General features: G+C 46.9%; 1 protein-coding gene across 1 annotated transcript in view; it reads left to right on the top strand.

The window, feature by feature from the left end:
* Positions 1–1,015: 1,015 nt before the first annotated feature.
* LOC129381270 (uncharacterized) overlaps positions 1,016–14,750 on the top strand; it is a 116,745-nt gene continuing 103,010 nt past the window's right edge. The window contains exons 1-3 of the mRNA XM_055064000.1: positions 1,016–1,210; positions 5,172–5,278; positions 13,865–14,067. Coding sequence (XP_054919975.1) covers positions 1,021–1,210; positions 5,172–5,278; positions 13,865–14,067 — 500 coding nt within the window. The 5' untranslated portion in view covers positions 1,016–1,020. The remainder of the gene's footprint in view (positions 1,211–5,171; positions 5,279–13,864; positions 14,068–14,750) is intronic.

Genomic DNA, 14,750 nt, shown 5'->3' with positions numbered 1-14,750 from the left:
AATTCAATATGTCATTTTACATCTTACGTGAATTTGTTACGTTGGTTACAACGGTTTTGCAAAAGTTGTATTTCCCTATGATTAAATTTTTTTATATTCATGTGCAACATATCAATTTTGTCCGCTTTAGATGTACTATTAGATGCAGTTCACAGAATTGTATTATCATTTATAGTGGTTGAGTTACAGAGTTGTAAACTTGATAGTTTCGTTTTTCGAAAATTTTCAATTTTTGCCAATTTTTAATAAAATATTTACGACCTAACTCAAAAATTCGCAACCAACAGTCACTAGATTTTAAGTTTTTCTTTTAAATGCAGCAAACCCCGTCAAATTCGGTGCAGTGGTTGCCGAGGAAAACGAATTCTCCTTTTACATGTATTTAGATAGGAGCACCCGAGCTAAAGCTTCCTCTTAACATGGAAACATGAAATCTCTCTCCTCTTGCTGGCCTTTGTGGCCTCGTATGTGACTGTTGGTTTTGATTGTGACGCTTAGCGATATTCCACGCACGTGGTAAACTGTAGTAGCGATGAAAAGTGGTCGCAGCTTTAACGTTACGCGTGCAAGGACAGCGGCGAAAAGCGCACAAATTTCACATATAAGACTACTACCTGTGTATTTTCGTTATTCCTAGCAGAGTTTGATATGCGGCCGCGTTGGGAGGTTTCTGGAGGTTACGAGAGCCTCTCGTCTCTGTTTAGAGTGAGAAAACTCACCTCAAAAATAGACATGGAGGTTGCTTTGCGAAGGCAGGGGTGCTAATGGGGTGAGGGAGTAAAGTAAAACGAAGCATTGAGCCATGCATGACACTTAAGAGAGAAATTGTGACAGTCGAGAGAAAGAACTTTTATCCGTTTGCCCTAGTTGCTTTTCAATCACAATTAATGCGCACACACACAAAAGAGCAGCCTTCATCTATTCCGCGCGTAATTTCTAGATGTTGCTATCAATCACGGTCATCCTCCTCTGTGGCGTGGGCGCTTCTCTATCCTTTAACAGGCCGATGTCAGGTTGGAGATGCGGTACACTTTCGGTGAGCTGTTGGACACCTGCCGCCGGGTGGCTGCCGGCCTGCAAAAGTGCGGACTGCGCAAGGGTGACGTGGTTGCATTCCACTGCGTCAACAGCTGCGAGCTAATTGTCGCCATGTGCGGGACATATTTTGCTGGTGGCATCACTTCTTTGATCAAGACAAGTCTCAACGAAGGTATGTGCTGCGGCTTTTGCAGTCCGGATTAATTAAGGGAATGACTTGGTTCAAATATACGGTTACGTTTATTTATTTATTTATTTATTTATTCTTGCTTCCCCCGAAAATTGATGCCACTGCTATGTTGATTGAGTTTTGATCGCAATTAGAAAAATAGTGAAAAATTCACCGACGTTTGCCATAAACCTCAGTGTGAAATTTGAGCGTAGCTCTATACGTGTTTTCATGGTTGAGGCATCGCACCGATCACAGCAACAACTGGTAGAGCCGCGACGCCGGGACGCCATATATTAACAGGCCATACAGTTGCTGCTTCCCAGCAACTGCAGCTTATGCATCCGTAATCTTTACCGGGAAACACTTGTGCGAATGCTATGAGCGAAGGCGACCTTTACAGTTTTTTTTTTTACTTTCCCCCGCACGGCCAGGGCCACCACAGCCCCGGATTTGCGGACGCGAGCGCCATCTGGTGGAGCTTCATGGTTACTTCCTCCACTTTCCTCCTCATGCTTCGGCTGCAGCCCCTCCTCCGCAGTCCTCCTCGCGCTCTATTTGCTCTCGTCGTCTTTCAACCTCCGCTGCGCAGGTGTTGACTGAAGGGACAGGGGCAGCATCGCTGCGACGCGACGTCACTCGCTCTCACTTTCGGAAGCCTATGTTATCCGCCTGTTCCTGGTCCGCGCAATCTAGCCTGAGTTCTAACTTCGCCTGGGTAATCGCTAAAAAGAAATTAATGTATAGAAAAGCAGAATACATCTGAAATGCAAAACGCTTGCGGTAGTGTGTTTCGAACCTGCGACCCCACGCTCAGAAGCCCAGCGTCTTACCCACTGAGCTGAACCAGCACCACCGCCACAGGTGTCCTATACACTCTACTTTATAACTTCATGGACCGAATTTCCCATTGGCAAGCCCGGTGTAACGAAAGCGCTGACGTGAAAATCACCGCGGCTTACTCGGGAGCGCCCTCATTAGATTTTATGGTAGTCGGGCAACGTAAAATGACGTCAGGGATCGAATTACAACGCTCTTGTGCTATGTAGGAGGCACTGGCCAAGCGTCTCAACGCGCTCACTTGCCCGCGAGGAGTTCAGAACTCGAAAGACCACTCAGCAGCGTTCATTTGGCCATTACTGCTTTCGCATTCACAATTCATAAGAAGTGCTTACGTGGCCTCAAATTTTTTTCCTTCTTTCCTTTGTTTGTTCTTACTGCCCCCTAAAATGGATGTTACTGCAATGTAGGTTGGTTTTCGCAGTGGATAAAGTAAATAATTTAACGCACTCTACAAAATCCACTGCATCTCATGGTTCTCTCGCAAAAATAGGGTATTTATAAAATTGCCTAAAAGCCCTCCGATCGTTCTTTGCCCCCAAAACAATCCAAGTGCAAGATTATTCCATTTTGTTATACAGGGTGATCATTGTTAAGCTTTGCGCAAGTTTTAAATATAACATGTTGCAGATACCATAACTCTAGTCCCTAAGTTGGATGATTCAGAGAGGCGGACATTACTTGCACGAGAAATCGAGGCACATATTTAACTAATTAATAAACATCCACTGATTCTTTTTTCCAATAGCTACTCTTCACTATTACATAAATGTACACCATTTGCGTTAAAGAACCTCAGGTGGTCGAAATTTCCGGAGTCCCCCACTACGGCGTGCCTCATAACCAGAAAGGGGTTTTGGCACGTAAAACCCCATAATTTAAATAAAGAAACACCCTTTGGTCGTATCTTGCCATAGAGTTTCTCACTATAACACCTAGAGGGTAATCTGGCGCCACCGTCTATGGGAGTTTCTTAAGGGGGCACCATGCCGTCATGGGAATGACGGTATATGTGTCTGCGAAGCTCGTGTTGGCTGGTTTTGTAAGAGGCTTCGTCTAAAATGTGGATATGGCTACGTAAATAACGCGTTCTCAAAGTAAAATCTTCATAAAATGTTTCCATTCACGCATATTACATCTTTACTCATCCACGATGCATGACCAAGCGAAGAAAAGCAAGAACAGACGACCAACTGTTTCAAAGCGAGCGCGAACCTTGTCGTCTGTCCTCCAACTTTAGCGGCCCGCTGATACTTTTTACGTAACATGTAGTCGTACACACAATAACAAGTTCTCATAGTTAAACAAAACATGTTTTCGCGTAATAATAAAGCTAAAACAGCTTTTCACGTGCTGTTCTAGTAGAAAATGAATCATTGTGACAGACGGAACGGTACTTGCCAAGCGCGTCTTCAAGGTGTCCTGTCTCTACGAGAACGATGCCAATCCGAATCCACAATATACCGGCATTCCCATGCATACCACAGCGCAGCAGCGCCAGATTTCCCTCTAGGTAATGTAGTGAGAAACTCTATGTATCTTGCCACACAACAATAATCGTCATTTGTCTTGCTTGCGTTTCCTTTCTTAAGAACGCCGCGCCCGCTACTTTCCTGTCGAGAATGCTCTGTCATGCTGATAACGCGCATGCCGTTCCTGACTTGGAAGTACCGAGCTCGCAGCGTTAAAGAAAGGAAATGCGGAAAAGACAGATGACGATTATCGTTGTGTGGCAAGATACGACCCCAAGGGTGTAATTGTGCTTAAGAGTGTACGGCGCACATTGCAATTTACGAAATGTAGCCGGTCAGTTTGCAAAGCTTATCCACTTGGAGTGAATTTCGATATTGATGGCAGTTTGAAGATATCCGCCATAATTTGCCGGAAAGAATGCACTATTGATCCACTTACCTTTTAACAAAATGCTTTCATTATGTATTGAAGCACGAAAGCAGCCGGAACGCCCATGTATTTCGTTCCGCACTTTGGAAAATAATATAGCTGGCGTCAGCCTGGAAAGTCATATCAAGTGCATACGTCTTGCAAGCTCACCGGCTACATTTCGTAAATTGCAATATGTGCCGTAAAGATATTGATGAAGTTAATTAGTTGTATATGTGTTTCGATATCTCGCGCTAGTAATGTCTGCCTCTTCGAATAATCCAGCTCAAGGACAAGAATTATGCTATTTTGCACAGGCAAGTAATAAAAATCCAATAAAACTGAAAAATTATCACCAAGTAGGATTCTAACCATATTAATGTGAGGTCGCACTTCCTCAACATAGCGAAAATGCTAACATATTAAAAAGAAAGACGCCCAGACACTTTTCAAGGATACCGCAAGAGCGTGCCAAGGGACAACCTTCTTCTAAATAGTAGCTACATGTTGACGACGTATTTGCGACGTATTTGCGACGCGTTCACAGAGAATACACAAGCCTCGTTGCATACTGAACTTCGCATCCTGTGAGTCAAACGGGGCTCATCAGTTTTATTGAGACCAATTATTTTTTACACATCATGCTGTCATTAAATCTTTCTGTGACATCGGCACAAGAACATTTGCGTATCCAGCGGTTTCTTCGCGCTTTTTACGAGAAATGGTCACGCGAATGCTTACACGTCAAGAATACAGAGGCAAACACTCGTATGTTGTCATAGCAGAAAACAAAATGCTATGCCTGCCAAGCTTCCCAGCGCTTGATGCTGAACGGTCCACCACTCTCCGTATGTACGTTCGAGCAGCGATTTTCTGTGCGTCCTCGCCATCTCCGAGCGTCCTCCCTACTCTTCCTGTGTGTACCTTACTTTACTCCATCTCACGATCTGGTTGCAGCACTGCCGAAGGTACGAGGCGTACACAGACAAAAGCAGACGCCGTTAAGCCTTGTGAGAGAAAAACATCCCCTGCATTCCTCGCGGGAAAGATTTTCCTTCGTCCTTTTGGCCCGGTTGCTTATTAAACACATTTTTTAGAGCTGCAGAATGTTCCGCAGGTGCTAATTATTAGTATTTACAACACGTAAATGGTAATTCATTTTAAAACAAGCGTGTTTTAGATAACCAGCAGCTGTGAACTTCTACGTGTTCTCTCATTCTATTTTTTTTTCTTTTTCTTTCAGGAGAAGCTCGTTACCAGTTAATGGAATGCCAACCGAAGTTTGTTTTTTTTGACATTGAAAACATGAAGAAAATTATGAATGCTTGCGAAGGCATTGCTTCGGTGAAGGTAAATTGCCAAAAATACCCACTAAGATATTATGCAAAGAACAAGCCACTGAAATATGGCGCCTGTTATCGGGGCTATGTACACACAAATAGACAAAGAATAGGATCCCCCCCCCCCCCCACACACACAAAAAATTCAGGACGAAACATTCATATGGTGGCGCATTAGCCAGGAAGCTGTCCATCGCAGACCGAAAAACTATGGCAAACACCGGGTCCAGAAACATTCTCTTGAATTTGAAATTCGCCCCAGGGAAACTCTAAATGTGGCAACTACCGCTTCTGCCGCTTGAACGCAGACTTGAACGACCTAGCTTGAACCTCATGAGCGGCTTCCAGTGCGCGATCTTCATCGGTAGCTTGCGCTCGACGCCGACAATTAAACTCTCGCTTCTGCTCTCGCTTAGCTTCTTCGGAAGCAAAGTCATTGGCCGTATTCTCCACTTTCGCACGGGCACGTTGTCATTAGTTATAGTCGCGTCTCTGCTGTCAATGCCTCTCCTCGTACTCTGCCTGTTCTCCGGCCGTTGTAAGTATTGTAGGACGATCTCACCTCTGGCATCCAGTTGTAAGGTTTGTAGTCGGCCATGAACTATGTGGTAGCTGGCCCATGCCGTCGCCCAGCTCACCCACGTTTGGAACGTGGTTGTAGGGAGGAACTTGCTCTCATCGAGAACTAGGAGTACAGGATTTATTTACATTACAAGAAGGGATATATTTAAACATCTAGCACGACTCCTAAATGGAGCACGCAAGACGCAGCACCCGAGCTCCAAGCTCCAAGCACCTCCCTTGTCGAGCACACGTACACTTCCGCACAGGTTTCACTGTCCCCACCGAGGTGAGGCGGTCTTCGCAGAACCGGGTCTTGCCTTAAGAAGGCGCCTCTTAAACCCCGAGCTGACCCCCGCTATGTGGCCGCCGTGGTTCTCCATTGTCTTGCGTCTTGAAAGGCGCGTGGGATGCTGCCGTCAAATACATTCCCTCGGTAACTCCCCCGCTCCCGACAGACCAGGTCAGTGGTGGCAAGTTCACTTACAAAGCCTGGTTCGTTGACCTCGTCTCGGCATTCCGGCGACGAAGAGTTGCTGGCTCGGCGTATTGTCCTCCTCACACAGTCAGTCACCGCAGCAGACATCGTAACGCCAAGAGGCTGCAGAACGACGCCTTGTCCTTTCAAAGCAAGTCTCCACAGTAGACCCAGTGGCGCCGTTCGGTTGGAGACTGACGGTCGGTTCCTAGAAAACGCCAACCCCGCTGCTGCAGCTCGCTGACAAAACTTTGCATGTCGGCACCTCTGCAGGCCGTTCCTAACACCGTGCGCTCAATGCGTGGTCTCACCATTGTCCCCAGTTTTGTTGAAGTTGTAACCATTGCAGTGGTCTACCTCTTGAATGCACAATCCTCTTGAAAGCACATCTCCGTGTTTTCCGGCCACAACTGCCACGCTGTTGTTTTCAGGAAAAACGACAGCAGACGCAGCCGGCAGCAAAGGCTGCCAGACCGAGTGCACTACCCCACTCGGCAGGTGCAGCGCGCGCTGAAATCACGTGTCCTTTCTTTCTTCTCCGCCGTACTATCGTTCGTTCTCTTCTATTCGACGCTCACTCCGCCACCTTTTTAGTTCACTTTACGGACGTTAGCCAGTCCAGATACCTGCCCCCTACGAGACTACGCATACGGCTCTTTCATACAGGTCAGTCAGGTAGAGAGCTTCGCTGTAAAAGGAGGACAGATTGACGGCCACATCAGCGGCACATCTAATTGATTATTTAGGGTGCATACCCACGAATAATCACAGGCTAATCCCGATACGTAAGATAACCAACGGTCAAACAATCTCGCCTCCGATTGATATAACAGAAGCCCTGTATCACTCATGAAGCTAGAATTTCTTTTTATGCTATAGAGTATGCTGCCATTAAATCACGCGCACTCTGCTTTTTGCTTCTGCCGAGAATCTTTAACACGACCTAAACTTCAAGAAAGATGGCGGGGCGCATTTGCCGGCACACTGCAAGGCCTGTATGTGTGAATGACGGTTAGAAAAGATAAAGATTTTCGGCGGAAGCAAGAACCGGACCGCACGTGACTTATTAGAAGCACACTCTACGAAAGAAAGACTCCAGCTGCGGAAATGATACAAGGCCTCCATTATATCAATCCGAGACGAGATTTTTCAACCGCTGGTTGCCTCAAATATTGTGATTAACGGGAGCGTGCGTGTATTTGTACATTTATTCGCGGGTGTGCAACCTAAATAATTCACTTAGATGTGCCACCCATGTCGTCGTCAATGTCTTCTTTTGTGTGTGCGTGTGCGTGTGTCCCCTATATGCGGCAAATGTCTATAACTAAATAAAATGAACTATACCACGCTTTCGCGTTAAAAAATCCATTTTAGCAACCAGCTTTAATATGGCAGCTTCTATTTATGTAGAAGGCGAACGAAAGGCCGGAATTGCTTTTCTCCAAATCTCTAGTGATTCAGTGGTGAAGTAGTATGAAGCATTTCTTCTTATGTAGTCTTACAACTTGGTCCCAGCATTTACCCTGAAAAAAATCGTGCATCAGTGAACTTGGTTTCATTTTCTTTGTCCACGTCAACTTGTAGTGTAGCGACTCCTAGTGTAGCCAGCATCTAATTACCAACTAGAAGCTCGCCACAGGTGCACTCTTGTTGTCAAACTAGGTAACAAATTAAAGTTCATTAAGGACACAGAGAGAGAGCTGCAGTCCAGACTGAATATAGCAATCAAGAAAGCCATGCCAATGTGAAAACTAATATCATCAGGAACAAAAACAGAACCCGCCGTGGTGGCTTAGCGGCTATGGAGTTGCGCTGCTCAGCACGACGTCGCGGGATCAAATCCCGGCGGCGGCGGCCACATTTAAATGGAGGAGAAATACAAAAACGCGCGTGTTCCGTGCACTGGACGCACGTCAAAGATCGCCCTGATGGTCAAAACTAATTCCGAGTCCCCCACTACTGTGCGCTATATAATGAGATCGTGGTTCTGGCACACAAAACCCCAAAATTTAATTTTAGGTTATTCTATATAGATCCTACTTTGTTCTGACGCTCAGTCACGTGTCAGTTACCAAATTCACCACCTTTCCTGGAAGCTCTAAGAAGGCAATAGCTGCATTATAGTTGGTGGGCACTTGATTAACCTGCCTCGCACTCCATTTCACGTAACGAAAGAAAACTCTTCACTTCTTTCCACGCGCAGTTCTCATTTTACGTTCTCAGCCCAATCGGACACCTTCAAATCAGGGATGTCTTAATATGCAAAATTTAGAGTGTCAATCGCGCAGTTCTAGCTAGTTCCATAATATTAAAGATTGTATCCCTCTCGATTCGTACAGCAGTTATTGCAGGTTAGATTGAGAAAGAGACAGATACAAAAGGGAAAGAAAGACAGGAAGGTTAGCTCATGTAAATATCGGCTGACTGCCCTGTGCTGGAGAAAGCGACAAAGGAAGTATAAGGTGAAAAAAGAACAAACTAAAAAGATAAAGTGAGAAAAATTTGCAGAATAACGCGACGCCACGCGCTACAATTTTCAAAACCAGTCGCACAATTCACACGCACTTAATTAATTGAGCAGAGCCCTTAAGGCCGTAAGTGCCGAAACCCGTCTGGACCAGTCTCCTAGATCTTTTTCCTCTGTTAAGGGACGATCGTCCGGTTTTTCGAGCGCAGTCGCGAGTACTTTTCTTGACACATTGTAACGTGTACAGTCACGGAGGTGCTCGCTCGTCTCCCCGCAGTCACAGTTGTCGCAAGCAGGGCTGTCGGCTATTCCAGTGCGGAAGGAATAGGCGTTCATGAATGTCACGCCTAGCCACAGGTGGCACAGAAGTGTTGCTTCCGCTCGTGGTAACTCCGTTGGAGGCCGGAATTGTAGAAAGGGATTCAATCTGTGGAGCCGTGCGTTTGTGAATTCACTGCTGTTCCACAGAGCTTGCGTAAGCTCGCGTGCGAGGGAGCGAAGCCTTGTGGCTGCATTTGCTCTGGACAGGGGTATTTGTATAGTGTGGACACCATCATGAGCCGATCTGGCAGTGTCATCCGCAGTTTGATTTCTCGAAATTCTGCAGTGAGCTGGCATCCACTTGTAGATGATGTTGCGCTCCTTGACGATTGCGTAATGGTGGAGTAGGTGGATGGCGGTGACTAATTGCTCGTTAGGTCACTCAATGCACTAATTTTACGGATGTGTTTGAAAGGGGACAGCAGACACTGGACAGCTCCCTTCGATTCACAAAATATGGACCATGACTGTGATGATTTCTGACGAACAAACTCCAGAGCAGCACGTATAGCTGCGAGTTCTGCAGCCACCGATTATGCAATGCGAGACGTCTTGAAGGGGAGGGTGACCGATTTCGCGTGCATTACTACTGCTCCAGCAGAACTTTTGGAGGAGACAGGACCTTCCGTGTAAATGTGGGTGCGTTCGCTGTGCTTCTGATGCAGGAATGAAAGCATGGTTTGTTTAAGGGCGATAGATGACATCCCCGTTTTCGTTTTGATACCGGTAATGACGAGAAGGGCTTGGAGTGGATGCAGGCACCACAGCGGTAGAGATGGTAATGCTGCAGGTGTGAAGTCCGATGGTGAATTCCATGGTTAGCGGCACTAATCTTGCTAAACGCTGAACGATGTCGACCGGCACGAAGGGAGGCGAAATTATTGTATGGAAGTCGGAAGAAATACATGATGTGCATCCTTAAACCGTTGACATGAATGTAAAGTGCTCACGGAATGAAGCGCGTCAATTTAGGGCCAACTAATGTGCATACTTTCGTTTCCACCAGCAGCAGTTTGTGTAACATCTACGTAATTATGGTGCGTACACTTTGATAGGAGTCCACGTCACCTTTGGTGGCAAGATTCCTAGCGACATGATATGGTACTCTCGAGTACTTTGCACATGTGCAGGGTTCTCCTAAATACTCCCTTTCGCGTTTCATTCTGTGAGCACTGTGCCTATTGATAGGGCGGTCATGCGTGACGGCTGGTGTTGCTAGCGTGGATGCACATCTGGGAAGGCCGACATATGCGCTTGCACAGACTGGAGAGCACGGAGGTTGCATGGTGTTACCGGTCCCACCCAGTATAGCTACGTTTTGGTGTAAGAGACCCAGGCACAGTGCATTATAGAGTTGGAGCATCGCCCTCACAGACGCACCGCATGACTTTCCCGCAAGAAATATGAGGGCATGTATTATCTTGACCAGTTTCTTTTTTTTGGCAGGATAAATAAGGACTCCAGGAGAGGTTTTGATCTCGCGAACGGATTGCATAAGGGAATGAACCAGGTCGACGAACACGAGGTTAAATAGAGTGAGGCTCAAGTCTCCACCTTGTGGTGCGCCGCGGTAGGTTTTGTGATTACACACCTTCCTATGTGTGCGCAAAGAATGACCTGTCCTTCAAGTAGCTTAATATCCATCGAAAAAACGCCACCTTGACCGACATCGCCCAACGCGTCCGGGATGGCTCGATAAGCTATATTGTCATAAGTGGATCTGTGTCACATTGTCTATAGAAAAGCGTCCACGTCGGAAGCCTTTCATAGCGTACGGGTATATCTAGTAATGTTCTAGACACCACTCTACACGTCTCAGCACCATCCTCTCCATCACCTTGCCTAGACAAATGGCCAGAGCAATGGAGCGATAAGACGTCACGTGTAGGGGTGATTTGGTTTGAGCCGAGGCACAAGGCGGCTGTACTTCCATGCAGCAGGAATCACTCCTCTATGCTGTTGTACATGTTCATAAGAGCATGCCAGGATGTTTGACCGAGGTTGCCAAGAGCTGAGTATGTCACCCCTTGAGGCACAGGCGATGAGGAACGTCTGCATGCTGTCAACGCTGCTTGCAACTCCGCGACGGAAAACAGATTGTCCATACGAGAACCCCGCGACATTGGAAAGTCATGGGGAGCATGTGCGGGTAACGCGGATGTTTGACCAGCAACCTTCAAACAGAAGTCCTACGCTACGTCCATCTTTCGGTCACCTTGGCAGGAAGCCAGGCACTCGAAGGGGTGGCGTTGTTGCGGCGATATTGGAAGGCCGCGCACCCTTCCCCATATACGAGATGGGGTTTATGTGAATCAAGAGAATCGCAGAATGAGTTCTATCTTAGAATTGCAGCAAGTTGATCAAACACTGAATGTTCTTCTGTATGCATTTCGCCTCGCTTAAGTCGTAGATGGACTTGGTGCGCCTTTACTGTCGTTCCGCGCGACGCCGTATAGCTCAGAGCCGCTTGAATTCTGCTTCTAATTCAGAAAATTGAAGAATTGACCTAAAAGCTCTTGTGGCTTTTTGAACAGTGTCGGTAATTAGCTCCTCGATGTTTCCAGGTAGACAGTGCTGATTCATTTGACAATTCTTCTCCATGAGCAACGTGTATTTCGGGCAGTCGATGCGTTGATCAACTGTGGTAGAGTGTGACTTCCGTATGCCTTAGAATTTATCATATGTTAGAACGTGATCGCTACCGTGCGCTTCGTTTCTGGAAATCATTTGACACTGGCACTGAGGCATCTTGAAAGAAAAGTTATGTCCGGGCAGCGGCTGTGAGTCAATCCCCGTAGAAAAGTGGGACTGTCATCATTTAGGCAGCAGAGTTTCTGGCCCGACGCGAAGGATAGTACACGTCCTCCTCAGCAATCCATCTTTAGGCTTCCCCATAACGGGTGATGCGCATTTAAATCGCCGGTAATAATCCACGGTCCTGATGTCACTGTTAAAATTGCGCTTAGTCTGGCGGTGCTAAATCGGCTCAAAGGTAATATGTCGGCACCAACGAGCGTGGGTGCGACATCCTTGCATATTACAGTCAAACATACATAGTGATTGTCGTCATCAGGCGCCACTTGTAAAACATAAGTGAAATTGCATCTGACGTAAACGATTACTTTGCTGCTAACGCTACAGGTGGCAGACAAGGAAGCTTCATATCCTGATTAGCTCATGGCGCCGTCCATATTTGGCGCACAAATGACGATGATTGGAAATTTGTTCTTAAAAATAAAGGGACGAAAGTTTGAAATGTGGAATTTAAGACCTCTGGAATTCCATTGGAGAATAAATGCTTCCTCGTCTTCTTTAAGGAACGAATGCAGAGGAGCAGCCATGGTACTTCTCAAGACTGGACAGTACCGGATTCAGGCCATCCAGTATTTGAAGCGCACCTAGAGCCGCTGGAATGTGTATGGCAGTCAGTAGAACATGTAGCGTGTTCATAAGGGTCCTTATCATGGTGACAACTTGTTTATCGGTGTCTTAGCTGCTGTCTCAAGGCGAAGCATCATTCGGCAAGCGTACTACATGCTGCTGCTCCGCTGGTTGGTCTAGCCGTGGCAACGGTGGCCACTCCTCGCATGAGGCAGAGATATTGGAGACTTGTTTGCTTAGGTTCCTCGCTGCTAGTATTGCTAGTTGTCTGTGGAAGCCTGCGGACGGTCAGTGCACGCGGTGAATCCTTAGCAATAGCCGTGCATTTCGTAGAAAATCTCCTACTACGTGAACGCCGACGTCGCACCTTAACGGTAGCCTTCCTGCGCGACGAACCATCCCTGACCATTTGCGTCAAGACTTTCATCTCATTTTTTCACATGTGGGCAATTCTTTGAAGATGTATCATCACAGCCTTGACCATTGACGCGCTTTTGGCTTTCTGCGCGACAGGCGTCGGAGCTGTGCGCCCCAGAGCATCGTGAATACACGGCAGCATTTGAGCAAGCCCCACTAACGTACCCTATCCTTTGACATTTCCGGCCCTGAAGCGCCTTTGGCACAAAACATTGGCAAATGGAGACTCGCCGGAATGATACTGGTGCAGAGCCGGGGTTGCTGCGCGGACGATCCAATTCGTTAGCGGACACATGGAGAAGGTCATTTATGCGCAATAGTTGCCAGCGATTGAGCAATCATGTCCCGCCTTAGACAGCCTGCAAATTCGCTGCCTCGATTAGTTATTATTGGGACAATCTCACCACGTATGGATTCCCTCAAAACGATGCGCGGAGCTGTAGTATTGTCCTCAGCTACTTCAACGAGCACTACACTCTACTACATGCGTATGGAATGTGTTGTTCCTTTTTTATATTGATACTGTCATCGTGCACCAGATTGTCGAACGTTTCATCTAACAGTATTTAATGATATAAAATATTCTATATTCGATTTGATATTCGAAAGGCGTTTTTCCCCGAGTATTCATATTCTGTTCGATTCTACAATTCGGCTATTGGAACGCCCATACCTGGAAGCAATTAGTACCACTGCTTTTATTCACACGAAACGCTGTGCCAACAATTAAATACCTCGTACGCTCGGTTGCGGCCATACCGTCACGCGTGCTTCCAAATGGCATCGCAATATGTCGCTAAATTACCGTTAGTTAGTGGCATTGAGGTTAGAAGCGAAACAGTTTTCGAACGCAGCACGACAACTTAAACCGGTCAATACAATTAATTTTGTTAAGAAGGAGCTTGATCGCATTAGTTGTTGCAGCCGCAATACACGCATAATTAGTCCCTATGGTTGCCACGCTTTTGCAGATGTTCTTTCTCACCAGTGGAGCCTGCGAAGGGGCACGTAATCTATCGGAACTAAAGCAAACTCCTCTTGGGGACCACGAGACCAACTTGAACATGAGCGCAGGCACGGTGTTGGCGATACTGTTCTCCAGTGGCTCTACGGCATTGCCGAAAGGTGTGGTTCTGACTCACGGGAACCTCATAAGCCATGTGGTAGCTAACTGGTAAGGAAGACAACAATTCCTACGTTTTTTTTTCTCTCCACCACCTTGTGTGCTGTGACTGATGGGTCATTCACTCATGTAGAGATGCGCTCAGTTACACGCGCGCATGTATCCGGATAATGCGGTGCACGGCACACGCGCAAAGCGCAATATGTGCGCGAGATGCTGCGCTGTGCACACATCCCGCTTTCCATCGCTAAATATGCGCACGGTGCAGCAACTCTTGGACATGGTGTTGAGAAAGTTCCCGGCCCAATGAATAATCCGGTGAACGACCACGCACACCAAAATGCTGAGACTGGCCCAAGAACACGACGACATGTGTGTTTATTCTTCTACTCCTCAACCACCTAACACATATCGCGGCGAGGAACCTTTCCATGGAATGGCTGACATGGTTCGATGATGCGGCCAAAAGATGTTTTCTGCACGCTCAGGGCCCTGAACCAAAATTCGGAGGTTCAGTTAACTCATAACGAGACACGGAAAGTTCATTTCATCAACTTCTGCTAGGCATGGCCTTCACCACCGACTGCCTGCATAAAACGGCGCTCTATATTACCCTCTTGTGCTTCTGTCGGAGCAGATGAGGACATCTCAGATGCGCTGTTAACTTGTCCGCTTCATGCGCAGCAGAGGCGGAAACTCTGCATCAAACTTGGAGTAATAGCGAATCACGCACT

This window comes from Dermacentor andersoni, chromosome 1 (assembly GCF_023375885.2).
Source record: "Dermacentor andersoni chromosome 1, qqDerAnde1_hic_scaffold, whole genome shotgun sequence".
Classification (NCBI taxonomy): domain Eukaryota; kingdom Metazoa; phylum Arthropoda; class Arachnida; order Ixodida; family Ixodidae; genus Dermacentor; species Dermacentor andersoni.
This window is presented reverse-complemented; position numbering and strand designations above follow the sequence as displayed.